The sequence below is a fragment of the Monodelphis domestica genome, chromosome 2 (assembly GCF_027887165.1).
Source record: "Monodelphis domestica isolate mMonDom1 chromosome 2, mMonDom1.pri, whole genome shotgun sequence".
Taxonomy (NCBI): domain Eukaryota; kingdom Metazoa; phylum Chordata; class Mammalia; order Didelphimorphia; family Didelphidae; genus Monodelphis; species Monodelphis domestica.
In genome coordinates this window covers 387,158,758-387,178,535 of record NC_077228.1, presented here as the reverse complement: position 1 = coordinate 387,178,535, position 19,778 = coordinate 387,158,758, and the positions used below count along the sequence as shown (strand labels likewise).

Here is a 19,778-nt window from a genome sequence, read left to right as displayed (position 1 = left end):
TTAAAACTCCATTAGCACGTTTTACTCATCTCCTACATCAAATCATTTGCTCATCGTTGGGCAAAAAGAGAACTGTGTAGATGATGATGGTCACATCCTAAAATCCTTTGTAGAAGTTTGACTTCAGATTGTCTCTTTTAAGGCATCAACACATGCTTTAAAAGAAATGGAAACGTGCTCCCAAAATTGGGCCTCACTGTGTGGCTTCATAGAAGCAGACATTTTTAAGGTAATATATAGTAAGAATTTTTTTCTTTCTTTTCAATTTGGTTCAAGTGAGCTTTGTTCCCAATCATTTATTAATGGCTGGGAAACTGTAGTATGCTTTATTAATCTCATCCAAAAGACCATGTCATTATATTTTTTTCATTCTGGTTAAGGATTCATATTTTTCATTGGTGTTTAACTTATGTTACAGAGGAGAAGAAGAAAATATAATATATATGCTTTAATCAGATTTAGTTTTAGAGCAAATAAAATAACACATTAGAGAAAAAAGAATTACTTAAAAATAGTTGTATTTATATTCCACAATTTGATCAAATACTGGTTCTTATAAACTTTCTACAGGATGTTTTTAAAACAAATTCTTCACATTTTGTCTTGACTATGTACTTACGGAATTTCAGGGAAATAGTTCTGTTTGTTTTTATAGCTTAACATGTACTAAAGGGATGGCAGGTAGTCACATGCAGTCCATATGGGATTCTAACATGACATTTAATGAATTTTCTGATGTTGACCATCCCTTTGATGCTGATGGCAATGCATCTGTTGAAAGAAGTGACTGTAAGTTTGGGTTACTGCTCTCTGCATCTTCCAATTTTTCAGTGTTGTCTTCCCAGTTAATGTGGAATCTTGTGACCCTGGGATTAGATGCCAAAATATTTCTTTGAAGCTAGAAAGAAAGAAGGAAAAAATAAATTTAGATGGTAAAGGCTAGATCATTTGGTACAATGAGCTATGCAATTAAGCTCTTAATATATAATCAGAATAACTATGTGAGGTAGTTAAAACACTAGTCTTGGAATCAGGAAGACCCAAGTTTTAATTCTGCCTCAGACACTTACTAGCCATACTAGTCTTGGGCAAGTCACTCAACTTCCATCTCAATTTCCTCATCTGTAAAATGGGAATGATAACAACAATAATACCTACCCTCACAGGGTTGTTGTGAGGATCTAATGAAATAATAATATAGGTAAACCTTACCAATGATGTACAGTATGTGTATATGCCATAGCAATATATAAACATTAGGTTTTTCATATTATTTCTCTTGATGTTTTTTCTCTAAGAGGTCTAATGGGTAAGCCATATGATAACGTAAATCAAGTTTTAGTGCATTACAAATGAAGGGTTTGAAAGTGTCACTTTTTCTAAAGGAGTCTGCAATTATAGGAATGAATGGAAAGAATATGGAGAAAGTAAAGAGAATGGAATGGGTTGTCAGGACAAGTGACCAAAAAATCTTAATATTTAAATATCTCAGTTTCCTAAAAGAAAAGAAAGAACACAGAGTGTTTTATAAGTTTGGGCCATTTTTTATCTATTCCATAGGTGAGATGGCTCACTAAAAACTGAAGTACAGCTTCAAGGAAAATAAAAGCTTAGTATGATAATAAAGAACAACACATTGCAAATCAAGGGAAGAGACTTCAAATTCTTCATCTAATCCCAGAGTGATATTCTGGCACCTTTTAGAAATAATAAGCTTTCATTAAGTACTTCATATGTGCAAAGTCAAGAGTGGTTTCACCAATTGTTCACTCTCTAAAAAGTCAGTCACAATACTTCACCACAAAGCTTCCTTATTATACATGTGGTTTCCATGCAGAGAGAATTTCTTTTCTTCTTAACTTCAAAATTATTCAGGCAATGATACTAGCTATGGTCTATGCCATATCTATTTAAAATGCTCAAAATTCATGTACTAGAATTATAAAGGGCAGATAGATTTTCAAAATGCTCTTCCTAGTTTGGAATTTCATGCTGTTAATTATCAAAAATATGTACATTAGGAACAAGAATTACAATATCAACATTTTCCATATTGTTCCACCATCTGCCTCTGTTTGTGAGTGGTTTCTCAGCCATTTAAATAGTAGGGATCATGGGGGGGGGGGGGGGGGCACTTCCTCCCCCTCTTTGGCTAAAATAAAAGACCTTCACCTATAGATTACATTTGGGGGTTGCTGGTGGTCTGAACCCTCATCAGTTAAGGGACCTTTTAGCATGGAAACTTCTTCCACTGCTAAGAGTTTTACCAGTTACCTGGAACAGGGGTGAAATGACTTGCCCATGGGTATGAGTGTGTTATTTTTATAATGCAATTATTAGTTTTCGAGGTAATGGTAAAATAATATAGTTAGCTTTTGTAACCCAAATGTTCTTCCCAAGCCTACCACATCCTGCTGCCTGTCAATCAGAAGTATAGGATGCCCATCTATTAGGTGCAATGGCTTAGGTCAGTCATCCTTAGGTGTCATCTTTAGGGCAGAGAACAGGAGGTGACTCCTGACAGGGATAAGAACTGTCAGCAAAAACCAGACCCTGTCCCCTTATTGCAGAGGCCTTGCAAAGGTCAGGCCTAATAATAGATATTAGCTGCCACCCATAGTGATGATTTCTGTACTTTCCAGCTTATTCAGCACTTGTGTCATTAATTAAGACCTGCCCATATGGAAGATTTATATTCAGTCTAGTTTAACTGTATATTCTGTCTTTACTCTAACACTATATTATCAACTTTCTGGACACAAAAGAGGCCATCTCCTAAGGCTTGGGGTCTTTGGGCTCAACAAGAGTTTGGCTTTATTGTGAGACTGGCCCTCTCTCAATAAATCTATTTTCTTTTTGGTTTGAAGACTTTGTTTCCCTTATTTGCATTTTAGACAATAATTTTTGCCACACGAGTCAGAGATAAAACTTAAACCCTAGTCTTCCAATCCACACTATTGCATGCTGCCTTTCAAGAACAATGATATATAACTAAAGTCAAATGTTATTAAGTCCCACCCATCTCTGCAAAATGCTGCCTATTCTCTGGTGAACATCTTCAACTTCACCCATTTCTCCAACTGCAGATACCTGGGCTACCTGATATCCTTCTGGGAACCTGGCCTAATTACATTTCATTAAATCCCATGCAGCTCCTCACTATGTACCTGCATCTCAGCCATGATTCTCATCTCCCTCCTGACTCCAACCCTGCGCTCTTCTCCTCATTCCCCCTGTTCTGGTCTTCTCTTGCTCAGAACCAATCCTCCATGCCCCTTCTAGGCTCTCTCTACAGCATCTGGTATACCACCAGGCCCTTTATGTACTGTCTTCCCTCCTTAGATTGCAAGCTCTTTAGGGGTAAGAACTGTCTTGCTTTCCTGTATTTATGTCTCGGGTGCTTGGCACAGTGCCTGACTCATGGTAAATGCTTAATTGTCTAATATTTCTGTACCAGAGTGGGGGGAAAATACTGCCTTATCCACCCAAATGAATGAATGAATTCCATGACTATGTATTTCCTATGGATTGGTTGGACATATTTGCTGTTACAGTCAACCTCAGTTTGTTTTCATTCACTGAATATATTACCAGTTGAATTCAATTCAGTTTATTTCCTATATTCCATCAGGGTAGTTCCAGAAAGGGCAGAAAACCATGTTCCACCATTAACTATCTTGTGACATAAAGCAAAATACTTAAAAACTCACTGAGCCTCAGCTTCCTCATTCTTAAAATAAGGACAGTTGGGCTGGATCTGGGTGGCCAGCTTTTTGAGAAGATAACTGAATTTGTACATTATTTCTCATTTATGCAGTCATTTTGACCTTACATGCTATGCAGAGAAATGATAAACTTTTCTTGCCAATGCAATAAAGTGAAAACAATTAAATTTTTGTTAGAATTGATTAAAGTAGAAGCTATTTTCTAAAAGAGGCAAACAACATTAAACAGATTTACTTATATTAGACTTGAGGCCTAAGATTCCTTATCTTGATCCTTAGTTCATATACCAAAAGGAGGCACAAATACAAAAATTGGAAGAATCCTTAGGTCTTACAAAAAAAAAATTCAAGAGCTGTCCTTCACAAAAGAAACCTTTATTAAATTTTGGATTCAAGGTTTTTGCTTTATCTTCCTTTTATACTTCATATGAACTGTGGTAAAAATATCATTGTCTCTGCTAGTGATGCTTAACTGCATTATATTTTTAACTTATTCTCTAATGAATTTATAAACAAAAGCTTTGATAATTAAGATTTTTACCATGGATCTAAAAGATACTTTTCAGATTCTGACAAGCAAATCTAAAATGGTAGATTATAAAGTTAGGCTAACTACATTGTTACTTATGAGACTGAATTATTTTCAACTATGAAGGAGCATCAGATAGATCTGCTTGGTGCTTTTTGTTTGTCCCAAACAATAGTCAAAAAGGTTTGGCCTAAACAGAGATGATGAAAGGGTGGAATCTAAATCATTTCAGTCTCATTTCCATTCCTAGGTTCAAAAATTAAGTCACTGGTATTGGGAAGTACTTGGGTCTCAAAAGTGTGGGGACATCTTCCCATTCCACATGATCCTATCTATGTTCTTTCATAAAACCCTTCAGAGGCCTTCCTCTTTTTTATTTTTCCTTTTTAATATATGTCAGATTTAGTGCTAAGCTGCATTTGTGACAAAAATCATAGATTAAAGACTGCCCCCTTCTTTTACAGAAATAAACTGAGGCCCAAGAGGTAACATGCATTCACATAAGCATGTGTGATTTTTAGACCAGGTTCTCTGACATTGGAGGCAGTATTCTTCCCATTTATTACATCAGAGATGTCCATCTACTTTTTCTCATTTTCATTTTAAACTGGCCTCCCTCCTCTTCTACCCCAATCCATAGATGTCCATAATATTTTGTAGAACTTTTGGTAAATGCTATCCCTTTACTTGTTGTGACTTCTACATAATAACATATAACTTCTACATATAATAAGTGACTTCTACATATAATAACTTATACTTCTCTTCATTGCTCTTTAGGTCACCTAAAATTTTAATTTCTCTAAATTCTCTAAGTCCAAGGTGTTGCATGATTCCTAGCTTTAGAACCAGAAATGCTAATAGAGACCAGCACCCCCCCCCCATTGAAAGATAAAACGGGGGCTTGGAAATTCATATACTCAAGGTCCCACAAACCCACAGATATGAAGTGGAAGAGTTAGGATTTAAACCCAGGTTTCCAACTCCAAATCTCATTATAATAATGTTCATTATTAGCAACAAAACAGTTTTTTTAAGAAATGGGCTACTGTAGCAACAAATATCTAAAAAGCTGTGCAGTTTCCAGATGCAGTCCCAAGAGGGGAATATTCCAAAAGATCAGAGCAATTCATCATGGGGATGAATTAAATATTCTATAAGGTCTCTCATGTTCTATAAATTACTTGCTATTAGGACCCATAGAATACTGAATCATGGCTCTTAGGTAAATTTTTTATTACATAACTTAAAACTACTGACCATCCCAGGATGAAGAAACCAGAATTTAGTGTGTATAAAAGTAGAGAATGGCAAAACAGAAACATCAATGGGAGAAAAAGGAGCTGGTTAAGTGTGGTGACACAACGCTCCAAATGTGGCTGCTCATCCAGAGCACACATATATACATACATGAGGCTGAGGAGGGAAGTTGGACCCCCTGACTTTGGTCCTTCACTAGGAATAATATTAACCAAATACCCCCTGGGTACAGGGCACTATCAATTCGGTTTCAAGTAACAACCTCACCTTTTGAGGCAGGAACTGCTGCTGGGCAACACTGCTTTGGATACAGGGAAAGGTTATTAGAAGCTTTAAAATGAAAATGCTAAGTAGAAGCCCTAAGCCAAGTAAATGCCCTCCTATAGCCAGGCTGAGCCAAGAGAAGCATAGTTCCCTTTGTTTTAGGATCTCAAAGCATATTACAAACAGGAATGACCAAAGCTGCCTAAGGGGAGACCATACAGGCTTTGTGAATTATGCAGAGTTCAATTGTGGAACGAACACCAAAATGTGAAATTCTGATAACTCTTTCTTAGTTTCTCACTTATTACAAAAGCCACACACATCGTGTAATATAAACTGTAGCTTCCCAGAAGTCAGTTTTTGACCCCTTTAAATGATGTAGTAAAAGCAAATTAATTAAGATAAGTTTGAAATGTTACTTACCTTAGAAAAGTCTGGTTTTACTGGTGGGTTTTCCCTTAATTCTGTCTCCGTATATTCATTATTTACATAATAGCCAACTCTAATAAATTCTTGACCTCGATAGGTACATGTAATTAGCACAACTGTAACACCTACAGCATCTGCATCTGGAATAAGTCCTGGATTTGGTGCATCAGCCTGGAATGATTAAAAAAAGGGGAAAAGGAGGAAAGGTTAACTGCAGACAAGATGAGGATTTTAGTTACCTTAAGCAATATCAGATAAAGATAGAGCAGTAAGATGTAGGAAATATTTATAATCATGCTGTGAAGGCAAATGTTCATTTCTGAGATTTATAGCTCAAAGAGTTAATGTGCCTCCCATGGGACACCTCTGCACCCTTTATTTAAACCTTTATAGTCTGCCTTAGAATCAATACTGTGTATTGGTTCCAAGGCAGAAGAGTGGTAAGGGCTAGGCAGTGGGGGTCAAGTGACTTGCCCAGGGTCACACAGCTAGGAAGTGGCTGAGGCCAGATTTGAACCTAGGACCTCCCATCTCTAGTCCTGGCTCTCCGTGTACCTAGCTTCCCCCATCCCTTGAAACCCTGAAGGCATCATTGTATATAGAGAAAATTGTCATTCTTCCTCCATTCTGGGTGTTTTAGAATTTGGTAATATCCATTATGAGGGATTTATGTTGGCCAAATGAGCAATTAAAGATAAATGCTGAAGTCATCCATTTGATTATCCAGATACATGCATGGACCGTCTGCAACCTTCATCCCCCCACCCAGCCCCCCTCATTCAACTCCCACACGGCCTGCAACCACTGAACTGGCCTAGACTGGACACTGAAGGCAACTAAACAAGGGTGTGTGTAATCTCAGCCCCCTCTTTAGAAGGGAATCCCCAGGCGATGAGGCGGCTCCTGGCCCCGCCTGCAGGGTACCTTACCCTAAGTTAGTAAGGAGCAGACTGCATAGACGTAATCAGAACACCACAAAGCAAGGGCGATCCAGGGGCCGGAGTGACGTACAAACCACACAAACTCATAAACGATAAGATCGTTGGGGGTTTATGAAGGTGGGAAGAAGGCGTGTGAGGACATTGGAGGACGGGGGAAAGGCCCAGAAGTGAAGAGAAGAGCACGCGCCTGGGGCCTGGAGCCTGGTGTCTAATGTGCACCTACCCCACCCAATCAGACATGGCCCTGGGTGGGCTGCGTGGGGCCGCTTTATTTACAAGGCCTAGAATGCCGGGCTAGGGAAGCTGCATGATCGTGATCTTCTTAGTGGCTGAGGAATACCAAGGAAAGTGGGTCATAGAGAAACCACCTCTGGTCACAGGGATTTCTACAACCCAATATGTATCGACACAACTCTGCCGAGCACCTCCAATCTGATCATCAGTAACAAATATTATTTCCCAAGTGTCTACTATGTATAAGAAATTGTGCTGTGTGCTAGTAAGAATACATAGTTATTAAGACATTCTCCCTACTCTGCAGAGGTCTGTGGTACAGGAGTGGGTCTCTACTAGGATGAGCCCAATAGACTTTCTCTGGGTTAAATATCAACCATGGAAAGATAGAGCCTAAAGAGCTCTGGAGACCATCTTGACTGGGGCTTCTTAATCTTCTTTTAAAACCCTTACGTTCTGTCTTAGAATCAATAACTCTGTCTTAGTTCCAAGGCAGGAAAGTGGTAAGGGAGGGCCAGGCAGTGGGGGTTAAGGGACTTGCCCAGGGTCACATAACTAGGAAGTGGCCTGAGGCCACATTTGAACCCAGGACATCCCATCTCTAGGCCTGGCTCTGAATCCATTGAGCCATCTAGCTGCTCCTTCTTTACCTTTTTAATGTCATACAACCATCTGACACTCTGGTGAGGCCTAAGGTCTCCTTTTTTCCCCCCCGTAAAATTTTTAAATGCACAAAGCTTCTTTTAAAAATGAGTTTGTGGAACCCAAGTTAAGTCCACTGATGTAGTCCAACTCCTCTCTCCACCTTTAAAAAAAAAGATGAAGAAACTGAAACTAAGAGAAGTGACTCAGCTACATTCACTCCTCAAGTTCTTCCAGTTTTCACATTTTTCTAGCCCCCACCCTGATAATAGTGTGCAGTTTGTGCTCCTCTATAACCTATACTTGTTTCTCTGGTTTATGCTTGGTATTCAAGTCCTTGGCAGAAATGGTTTGTGTGTATTCAGCAAGGAAAGGTTTCATGAGAAGATATTTTGAAGTAAGATAGTTATGGGGGAGAGAGGTCTGCTTCTGGCCTGGGAATACAACCACTCAAGTAGTCAAGACTAACTGGGGGAGGTCCATGAAGATTCTCTACCTGGTTGGGAGTAGGGAAAATGGAAGATAAGCCTAGCCTATTGTGAATGGGGAATTCATTCCCCTATTCATACCTTATTTTCCATGAACAAATTGATTCCAGAGATTACTGTCCATTGCATTTTTTTTAACCTTCACCTTCTGTCTTTGAATCAATTGGTTCCAAGGCTTCTGCCTTGTGGTACAGGCTAGGCAATGGGGGTCAAGTGACTTGCCCAGGGTCACACAGCTAGGAAGTGGCTGAGGCCAGATTTGAATGTAGGATCTCGTCTTTGGTTCTGGCTCTCAATCCACTGAGCCACCCAGCTGTTTCCCCTCCCCCCCCCATTGCATTTTGATATTTAGTATGGACAGGACTAGTTGGAGGAGCTGCCAAAGGGTCCTTTGCTTAGCCAGAATGCAAGATGGGCATAGTTTATCTAGGGGTCTTGAGGCATTTGACTGCGGCTCACTTTGGACGGATGTCTGAGCTTCTAAACCAGAGACTCTTCTTCAACTTAGAAAGGGTCTCAGAAGTCATTTAGTCCATCTCCTCGTTGTAAAGGGAAAGAAACTGAAGCCCCAAGAAGTGACTTGCTTAAGATCGTATACTAGTCACTAAGAACCCAGTGTCTAGAGCTCTTTCCACAATGCAAGGTTGCCTCTCAATCAGTTTACCTCTCACACGGCTGACATGCCATTAAGAACAATCCCCTAACTCTATGCTAGCAAAGCAGGAAGCAACACAAAACCAGCACTCCCAAGGCCAATCATTGCTCTACTTTGGCCTATTATTAAAATATCTGAAATTATAAGAGTGGTTAGTTTGTTAAATGCACAAGTTTAAAACATGACCTTATTCTCACTGTATTTCATCTGTTCTTTTTTAGCTCCACATTTTAAAGTCATTTGACCAAAGTTATTGGATACCTTCATCATCCTTTATGTACTCAACTAAAACTTGGGAATGTTTTGAAAGTATGGAGTGTCCCAAATGTCTTAATGCAGTCTTAATCTTTAGTAGCTTTAAGGCTGTGACAACAGAGCCATCCTTTAAGCCAGAAAGACCTGGGTTCAAAGCATGCCTCTGAAACAAACTGTGTGACCCAGGACAAGTCACCTAGCCTCTCCATTCTCTAAAGAACTCTCTAGCTAAATCAAGCATTCATCCAATGCTGATTATGCACCAAGCTCTGTGCCAAGACTATCGGTTGCAGAGAAGGTGCCAATAAACATTTGTAGAGGCAGTTCCCTCCCCCAAGGTTTGCTAAGCCCATGACACAGGCCTTATCCCTTCCCTAGCCTAAAACACACAGGAAAGGTTTCATGATGGCTTTAGTGTAGGATGAAGCAGGAATCGCCAAGTATTATTGTACAACTTTGTATTAGACATGACTGCAGTAGCCTAACGGGGCCGTCCCATGAAAACAAAATAGGGAAAGTAACAGGCAACTTCGCCCTTTGGCAGGGTCAGCAGCAGTCTGCCACACCGTGAATCCTCGCCAGACATGTGGCTTTCCTCACGAAGCAGGGCTAATTCTACTTCTCTACACAAAGAAACTTCAGAGAGGGCTAAGCTGAAAGGGAAGAGGAAAAGCTTTGCAGGTATTTAAAAGTTCTACTGACATAACTTCCAGTGGCTCCAGTGGTCTTACAGAAATCTTTAAGCCATAGGAAATAGGACAAACACTTCCCCCTTTAATGGCATCCGCTTTTTTTTTATTCAGTTACTTGGTGAAATCTGCTTAACTCTCTATCTGCTTCCTTTCCGTCATAATAGCTTCTCTCTTGTGAGAATGCCATCCCTTTGGGGAGGAGCAGGGGCTGAAGGGAAGGCTGGTGTCCAGGACAGAGGAGAAAGCGTTCACACCCATCCTAGTTAAGGATTCACGATATACATTTGGTCTGGGGGGCTGTGGCTTGTTAAGAAATATACTAATATCTGAAGCTCAGTGCAAGAATTTTATCTTTGGCTTTCCTTAGAGAATTTTGCCCTACTCCTCCCCTCTGTGCCTTGGGGGTCAGAGCCAGCCCTCATGCAAAGGAAGTGTTAAGTCAAAGAGTGGGACTTATTTTTGAATAGCAATACAGAAGAACTTATTCAAAGGTTTCTTTGCCTGCTTATTTTTTTCTGCCTCTGTTAATGTTGGAAAATTACTGAAGTTATTAAGCAGCTAGGTTGTAAGGTAGATAGAACAACAGGTCTGGATGACTGGGTTCAAATCTGGCCTCAGACACTTCCTAGCTATGTGACCCTGAACAAGTCACTTAACCCACAATGTCTAGCCTTTAGGGTTCTTCTGCCTTGGAACCAATACATAGTATTGATTCTAAGACAAGAGGTAAGGGTTAAAAAAAAAAAAGAATTGATACTCAGGCAAAAAAAGAGAGAGAGAAAGAAACCATGATCCTGGGTCCATTTGGGGGAATATTAAGTGATACCCCTAAATGATAAACGAGGACCATTATGTGATATTCTCAGCTCTGAAAAATTTTACACTGATCTGTTTACCTAGTAAAGTGATTATTTTAGTGCTGGTAGAATTAGCCATAGGTAAAGTAGTACAGTGAGAAGATGAACTGGGAAATGTAATCATTGGGCCACTCAAAAAATTATTTGCTTGATATCACACCTCTAACTTCTACTTTTCACAGCTCAAAAGGACTTATATTTTTTGTGACAGGCCATATTTTAAATTGTAATCACCTCTATCAGGGCCACTGTATATAGCCCTTGTCATCCCTATTAAGGCTTAATATATGTTAGTGATGCTCGAAGTAAGGTCAGCAGAAAGTTAGTGGACTGTGAATATCATTCAAGGATTCATTCCATAGGCTGATCTGTCCTTTTGTGATATTCAGGTTGACAATATAACAAGGTATATCTTTTTGTTTCTGGCATAAACCAATCACACTTAGTTTATTCTTCATGGGTGCCATTTTAAAGACACAAACATATCCTTAATACAACAGGAGGGTAACTTTGAAAGCATTCCCTCCATAATAATAAGCACTTTGTAGTTTCAGGCAAAAGTAGAAATAACCTTTGTTTGCCTTCATTTTCCTCATCTATAAAATGGGAAGGATAATAGAACCAATTTTGCAATATTGTGAGGATCAAATGAAATAATAATTGTAAAGTGCTTAGCAAAGTGCCTGGCACATAGTAAGCACTATATAAATTTTAGCTATTATTAATGTAAGTATGGTGTTAAATAGTTAAGTGCAAGGTTTTTTTTACAAATGCAAAATACTTTCCAGAAACTTATTGGTACAAACATTTAACAGTAATCTTACCTGAAATACAAACATATGCCTTCCTGCAGGAACAGGGCCCACTAAAACAGAGTCTAAAACTTGGTCGTATTCTTCACTTTCTGCTGAACCCACATAGATAATTTTCCACTCCAAGTCTAGAGTTAAAGACCAATACACATTATTTTACACTAAAGGATTACAATACTGATTAATTCCAATACCCCTTTTAACAGCAACTGATTCACATCTGTCATCTCTAAATCCACCTCACCAAAGCAGAAGATCCAAAAAAGATTCTCAATTTCTGGGAGAACCTAATCCTCCCCATCCCCTGGCTCCTCCTGGAAAATCTCTCATTTCAGAAAGCAATCCCTTAAAACAAAAGAGTAAAAAAGAAAGGGGCTGGGGGGGGAGGGGTGTCAATTCAGCAAAACTAACATATCAGCCAACTTTGATCTTGTTCCATGCCAATAAGGCTTTCTTATGCTTGCCATAATCAGAGGTATGAAAAACTGCTCACTTCAGCTCTAATGACCACTTTTGCCTTTATTCCTTAACTCAGCAAACATTAAGTGGCTATTGTGTGCTGAGAAGACAAAGATTTTTTTTTTAATGCCTCCTGCCTGCCCTAGAGGAGCTTCCATTCTACTGGGGAACCATTCACCTGAACCAACCATTGATACAGTTAACATGTTCTCTTTGTACACCCCATATGTAAAATTTATCTTGAGTCAAAAATAACAAACCCTAAGAAATAAGACAGGTTCCTGGGGGTGGGCTCAATGTGGCATGCTTGTTTGGGGTTACCTTTATGTTCAGATTACATATATAGGCAAACTCCTCTGGCATATGCTATCTATACTATTTATACCCAATGTCCCATCTTCCCAACTAGACTATAATCGTCTTAAGGACCTGATTCATTTAACAAACATTTATTGAACATTTCAAGGCACACTGCAACATAAAACATTTATTGACAATGATTCATATAGTAGCAGGGCTATATTTGGCTGGTCGAACAGCTCTTCCTCCTTTGACATGTTTTACAAAACTCCATTCTACTTTGTGTAATGAAATTTGCTTATTTTGACACTGTTCAATTTTGCTATTCCTTTTTTTATTCTCAGATAGTACATGATACAGCATCTATAGAACTTCTTATAATCATGTATTTCAAATTTGTATATATACACGAGTAAAAACCTACAAAATAAACAGGATAATTAGCACTAATAGGATCACAGTAGGGTCAGCATAGGATAGGGATAAGAACACATCTCTTCTTGGTTTTGTATAGGAATCGAAGGAAACCTCAAATAATATGGAATGTTCATTATTTGGGGGATTGTGTCTAGATGTGAATTTACATGCCTGTTTAGGTATTTACCATTACTGTTAAGTTAAATGGGTATATTTGAATGCTGGCTTCTTAAAGCAAAATAAGTGATATCTTTGTATTCTGAATAATCATTGCTACAAATGATTTTATTTTCATAATCTATATTTATTTGAAAAAGTAATGTTTCATAGGTCACAGTTTTTTCAATCAATGTGTTTTATTGGTTATGAGAAAATGTCAATATGATAACAACTTCTAGAACACATGCCAAAAATGTTCGTGAAGATCTTTAGGGTCCACAGACTGGCTCACTACTGCCATGCCCCTTCTCCTTACTTTCTTGAACTATTATTACTCTTTTCTTAGACTAGAACAACATTCAGAAAATGTGTTCAGGCTCTGGAAGGACAGGCCATTCTGGAATCATAACCTACCTTACCAGGGAAAGCTATTCGCCTACAGTATTAGATAGCATAATTACTGCATCCAAATACAGGAGATATAGAGGCAGATTTTGGAGTAAATGGACCTGAATTCAAATGTTGATTCTGTGTAAGAAGACCTTGGCCCTATATAATAAGACCTTGCCCCAGTCACTTAACTCATTTGGACTTCAATTTCCTCATCTGGAAAATGAAGGGGTTGGACTAGATTACATCTAAAGCCCTTCCATTTCTAAAACCTATGATCATGAGAGTAAATGTTTAAACTAAAGCTATTATATTTTAAACAAGCACTTAACTGTGTGACAAGTAGTGTGTTAAGTACCTGAAAAATGTTATTTCATTTAAACCTCACAACAACCCAGAGAGGAAGAAGCTATTACGATCCCTGTTTCATGGATAAATGATTTGCTTAGTGTCATACAGCTAATGAGTGTCCAAGGCCAGATCTGAATTCAGATCTCCTCAACTCCAAGCCCAACACTATATCCATGGAGTCACCCAATTGCCTCCCATAACAGCCAAGGTGCTTTTAAAGAAAAACCAGTTTTTGTGTAGGTTGTCAAGTTAAACAATGAATCAGATTATTGGCTCCATTGTGATACCTACATTATTTTTCTTTAAACCCTTCCCTTCTATCTTAGTATCAGAACTAAGTACTGGTTCCAAGGCCGAAGAGCAGCAAGGGCCAGGCATTGAGGTTAAGTGACTTACCCAGGGTCACTATAGCTAGGAAGTGTGAGGCCATATTTGAACCCAGGACCTTCCATCTCCAGGCCTGGCTCTCAGTCCACTGAGCCACCTAGCTGCCTGGTACCTACATTATTAAAAGTATTTGTTGACTATACTCAATTCCTTTAATCCACCTGGCCTTTAATTGGAACACTGAAACACAACATTTTCAAAGAACTCCTTAGCAACTTGGGGGAAGGCTGTGCGTGACTCAGCTCAAATTATCTTTTAAAATATTAAATGTTTGTTCAGAGAAATGAGGTGTCTTTAAGTGTTAGTCGGTGTATCCTTGACACCCAACCCTGCAAACCCCAATACTAACTGGTTTCTCAATGGATGCCAATTAAAAGTTAAAATGTAGTTTTGCCTCTGTCATAATTTAGTGTTTTCACTATTCAAGACTATGGACCCAGAGAAGCTCTTCCTCAAGATTCCTTATTAGCTATGAGACCTAAAATAGGAGGCAGTACCAAAGATATGCTTATGACTTAGGAAACTCATACTGAATTCATAAATAACATTTGGCAAAACGCGCTTTTTTTTTTTTAACCTATTCATCTGTCTTATACTTAATGCTGATGGTGACTAAGAGGCTACAGCTGTCTGCAATGAACAAGGTGCTTTTGAATGAGAAAATAGAAACAACAATCCTGCATTTTGCCAGTTAAGCTTTATTTTAATTTAATTTAATTTAATTCTGTTCATTTTTAATGCTTGGTTCATTTCTTGACCTATCAAGTTCAAATAATTCTGCACAAAAATTAAAAGCTAGTTTCAAAAAACCAGAAAATAGCCATTAATGATAGTGAAAAAAGACATTTTATGAAGTTTGCTTTGACCAATGTCCACATGAGAAAAATTTTTAATAATGCTTTAGGGTATTCTAAATACTTTACATGTATTTCATCAAAATAATTCTCAACTAAAATTTAGCAGCAAGAATAAAGTAGTATCAATGTCAAATGTGGAATAGTATCTTCACTTTTAGGAAACTAAAGATTTCACAAAATTTAGGAGAATTTTTTTTAAACTGGGGGTAAATTTTATACTATGAAATGAAATATACTATGAAAAGTATACTTAGAGATGAAAATAATGATGAAATTTTTATATTTCTAAAATATTTTAAGTTCCTTCAATGTACAGTTACTAAGCTTTCTAGGCCTCAGTTTCCTGGTAAATAATGGGTGTTGAATTAAAACTATTTTTTTCCCTTTCTCCTCCTCTTAATATGTTAGTCTGTTTAAGTGCAATTTTCGCTTTTCATTTATTTGTTGGAGACTTATCTTATTAAGCATGCTAACAATTTCCAGAGCTTGGTCTTGTGAGTAGGTGGGATAACAATCGAGAAAGTTCTACGACTTTTAACTGGTTCCCATTTCCAAGCCCATACGTTAAGTCCTGCATTTAACATATTTAACTAATTTATGCCGGTGTATTCCATGAAACTTTGGAGGGTTACAATTATTTGACCTCTGAAATAAACAGGAACATTTTTTTCTCCTAGATTCACTTTAAAAGTTGATTTTTTTTAAGTTCCAACAGTTATTAGTAATAATAGCTTCCTAGCCTTTATAGCGCTTTTAACTGCAAAGCGCTTTGCATTAGCATCCTGGAGCACCTCTTGTCCCTGGACATCCTCCTTGTAGCCAAGGCTGGTTGGAGGTGATTCCCTCTAGAGCCTTTCAAATTATTTGCAGTTATCAGAATCTCTGGGGAAGTCAGTTTGGCACCCAGCCCTCTCCCGGGGTTGGTAGGGGCGGGGGGCGGGTGTAAGAGCACCGAGGGAGGCAGTGTGTGCATGCCTGTGTCGGTACCCGCCTCCCACTAGATTCAGGAAGCCAGAGAGGAGAGCTGAAAGCTAGCCCCGGCTTTTCCTGCCGGTCTAATTAGGCTATGTGAAGCAAGGGTCCTCCTGGCGTAAAGTAGTGCAACTTTAAAGGGAGTTCTGGCCTTTCAAAGTGGAGTAAGGGGAAGTGGGCAGGTGGGCAGGTGTAGGGAGTTATAAGCACTTAAAACAGCCGAGAGGGTTGCAAGCCTGGGAGCTAGCGACGCCAGGGGCTCGGAGCTCAATTTCCACTCTCTGGGCAAAAGATGGCTCCGTTTTCGAACTCTCCGCCGAGCACAGACACGCGCACACACCAGACTCAGCTCTTTTTTAAAAAATCTCATCTCCCCCCCCCCACCCCAAGTCCCAGGCCATGCAAAATAGGGGGCTTGCACCCTCTCCCTTCGCGGGCTTCTCGGCATTGGTCTGCTAGCTAAGCCAACTCCTCATCTTAGAGTAACCCAGGGGTGCCGAGGCTCGTGGGGGTGCCTGCCGGGTTCCTCTCTCCTCCCGTTAACCCCTCTCCCACACCCAGACAAAGCTGACAACATGGCTACCACCACTCAAACAAGTTACTTGCAACTTCAGCCCGGCTTTGCAAAAAGGCAGCGCTGGGGAACCGGGGCGACTTCCCCTCCCTCCCACTCGGTCTCCCCGCCGGGGCGAAGGACACAATAGTGAAATGCACCCGCTTCAAGTTTCCCTCCAGCAGCAGCCGGAGCAGCCGCCACCACTGCCGCCGCCGCGCGCCTTGGCCAAAGCCCCACCGGCCCCACCGGAGCTGCATGTCTGCAGCAAGAGCAGCAGCCCATCCTCCTCCACCTCCTTCCTTCCCTCCCTCTCTCCCTTAGATGCAGCGGAGAATAAAACTAGGAAAGAGTGGAGAGAGAGAAGAAGGCGGGGGGAAAAAAAACCACCAGGCCTTGGGAAAGTTTTCGCGTAGAAAAACCTGCCCCCGAGCGCCCTGGGCTGAAGCCCCCCTGGCGGGACCCGATCTACTCACCTTCCGACAGATCCTCTATGCACTCAAACGTGATTTCGAACTGAAAAGGGTTGTAGAAAGGAGAAGGATTGTCCAGCACCACTACATTGTTCACCTGAACCTTTGCCATATTTTGTGATGGAGGGAGAGAAACCCCACACAAACAATAGGAATGGGGTGTTCTTGCAACACAACCCAGTCCAACGTGTTCTGGTTGGGCGAAGCCCCCGCTCCAGCACCGGCCCCGGGCCAACGGCGGGCGGCGGCGACTTGGGAAACTTTTTGTTGTCTTTCCCTCCTAGTCGTCGTCGTCGTCGTCTTCTTTTTTTTATTTACACCGGGAAAAAACTCCACAGTGTTTTTGCAGCTTTCCTATTTCACTCAACTACAGCCCATTCTGCTCGGTTAACTAGCAGCGTGGGCCCCGATTGGCTGCACGCTGAGCTCTGACCCTCCTCCTCCTCCAGCTCCTGCTCCGGGAGAGAGCAAGATGGGCTCCCTTCCCCTGAATGGGCTCCGAAAGGTTCGCGGCTGCTCCACCTGCTGGCGTAGACGAGGACAAAGGCGGAGAACAAAGTGAGCCGGGTGACAGCCTGGGAGGAACGCCGGGGAGGGCTCCTCCGGAGCCGAGCGGGGCAGAGCGGAGCGAGCGGGCGGGCGAGACCGGGAAAGAGCTGAGGAGAGCCGGGAAGCCCCGCCCACGGGATTGTTTCCACGCTGTTCTCACGTAGGGTGTGTCAGCCAGTAGTTACTGGGAGGGGAGGGGACAGGGGAGGAAAAGGGAGGGGAAGAGGGAAGGGAAGGGAGGAAAGAGGAGGGAGGAAAAGGCTAGGAGAAGGGGAGGAAAAAGGAAGAGGGAAAAGAAGTGGAGGGAAAGAGACGAGAAAAGAGTGGAAAAGGGAAAGGAGGGAGGAAAGCAAAGAACGCCGACTATAATTTATTTAAGCTTATCAATACCGTTGTTAACTCTTGGATTTAAGAATTCTGTGGATTCAACAGATTCATGTATCCATATCTGATACAGAAATATCTATATGACACTTGGGGTGAAGGGGTTGCTTGTGAATGCTTAGGGTATTTCAGCAAACAATATGCTTTCCTAAAATGTATAAAGGTTTATTTTCCAAACGAACCCTCCGATGTTTTGACTAGTATCACTTAATAGGACAATTTTTAAAAGGATCCAGAAGATATTTGCTTCAAGTCATGGGGATAGTCAGGAAACTCAGCCCTACCCTTCCCATGGGCTAACCTCTACAGTTCTGCCATCTTCTAAAGGCTGAGGACCACCCTATCCAAGGGGTTACCAAACTTTTAAATTTCATGGACCCCTTTGGCAGACTGATAAAAGTCAATGGACTCATTTGCAGAATCATGTTTTAAATACCTAAAATAAGATAGATAACAAAGGAATCCAACTATTTTGAATTTTTTTAAATTTAATCCAAGTTTACAGACCCTCCCCCCAAGCTAAGTCTTTCCAGTTCTAGAAAACCTTTCCTGAATCAAAAGTGTTTTAAGAGGTTCAACTCAGTGCTCTGTTGGTAGAACAGGAAAAGAAAAATTGATAAATTAGGAGTAAAAAACTAGGGGTAAAGAAGAGAAACATACTAGAGAAAAGTTAAAGGATACTAGAGAGATGAGAAAAGCAAAAACAAGCATTGCCAGATTTTAGATATAATTCTAAATCTGGGACCTAACCATTAGTAATTTTAGACTTATTTAGGCCTCAGAAATATATTCAAAGGAGCCTTTGCATGCCCAAAGCCAATATGGGAAAATGTCCATTTCATTTATAGCCCTTTGTTACTAATATGGGTTTTGTGATCTTGGGAAAGAAAGTTCTCATACGGAAGGTAAGGGTTTAAAAAAAAATTAGCAAAATTAACACTAAAACATTTGTTTATTCCATTGAGAAAGCAGCTGTTTTTCTTAAACATTCATGACTAAATGAGTAGACCTACTAATTAAAGTAAAATAATCTCATACATATCCTATCAGAAGCATAGTAGAAAGTATCCTTAGAGGGGACAGCTAGGTAGCTCAGTGCATTGAAAGCCAGGCCTAAAGATAGGAGGTCTTAGGTTCAAATCTGATCTCAGACACTTCCCAGCTGTGTGACCCTGGGCAAGTCACTTGACCCCCATTGCCTAGCCCTTACCTCTCTTCTGCCTTGGAACCAATACACAGTATTGATTCCAAGATGGAAGGTAAGGGTTTTATTAAAAAGAAGAAAAAAAAAGTATCCTTAAGAGTCAGAAGACCCTGAGTTCTAGTCCCACTAGTGATTATATATATATATATATATATATATAGCTAGGGTGACCTTGAATGCTTTTACCTTTCAATCCTCTAAACTCTCTAAGGTGATAATTTCAAAGAAAGTACCAACCTAAAAGAAATTCACTGGTATGGAACGTCGTATCAAAGAAATGATGTGTTCATTCTCTGTTCTCCATGAAATTAGGGCATCAAAGGGATAGACCTTAGAGGCCATCTTGTACAAGGGCATCATTTTTAAAGATAAGGATATTTTAAATCATTTTAAAGATAAGGAAATGAAAGATTCCAGATGCCGTGACTTGCCCATAGCCACATAGGTAGTAAATGAAAGAGCCAACATTCAAACTTCGCTCTCCAAATCCAGTTTCACACCAAGTAATAAAATAGATCTTCCCTAATATCCATTCTGGTT

The 19,778-nt window shown here is 40.1% G+C and overlaps 2 protein-coding genes across 3 annotated transcripts in view; one reads left to right on the top strand and one right to left on the bottom strand.

Annotated features, from left to right (window-relative positions):
- The window catches only part of MCM9 (minichromosome maintenance 9 homologous recombination repair factor), a 167,521-nt gene that overhangs the window by 53,145 nt on the left and 94,598 nt on the right, over positions 1–19,778 (top strand). The window lies entirely within an intron of this gene.
- Positions 434–17,795, bottom strand: ASF1A (anti-silencing function 1A histone chaperone). Its single transcript, XM_001369293.5, has 4 exons — positions 17,105–17,795; positions 11,796–11,911; positions 6,202–6,378; positions 434–898 (listed from the first exon to the last, which is right to left on the bottom strand). The coding sequence occupies exons 1-4, from the start codon at positions 17,211–17,213 to the stop codon at positions 686–688; spliced, it is 615 nt and encodes a 204-aa protein (XP_001369330.1). The 5' UTR covers positions 17,214–17,795; the 3' UTR covers positions 434–685.

Bases quoted from the DNA above. Each gene is read 5' to 3' on its own strand.
- ASF1A (XM_001369293.5), bottom strand. From the start codon at position 17,213: ATGGCAAAGGTTCAGGTGAACAATGTAGTGGTGCTGGACAATCCTTCT. The intron at 11,912-17,104 runs GTGAGTAGATCG...CTTTAACTCTAG, and splicing joins CATAGAGGATCTGTCGGAAG to ACTTGGAGTGGAAAATTATC. The intron at 899-6,201 runs GTAAGTAACATT...CTTTCTTTCTAG, and splicing joins TAAAACCAGACTTTTCTAAG to CTTCAAAGAAATATTTTGGC.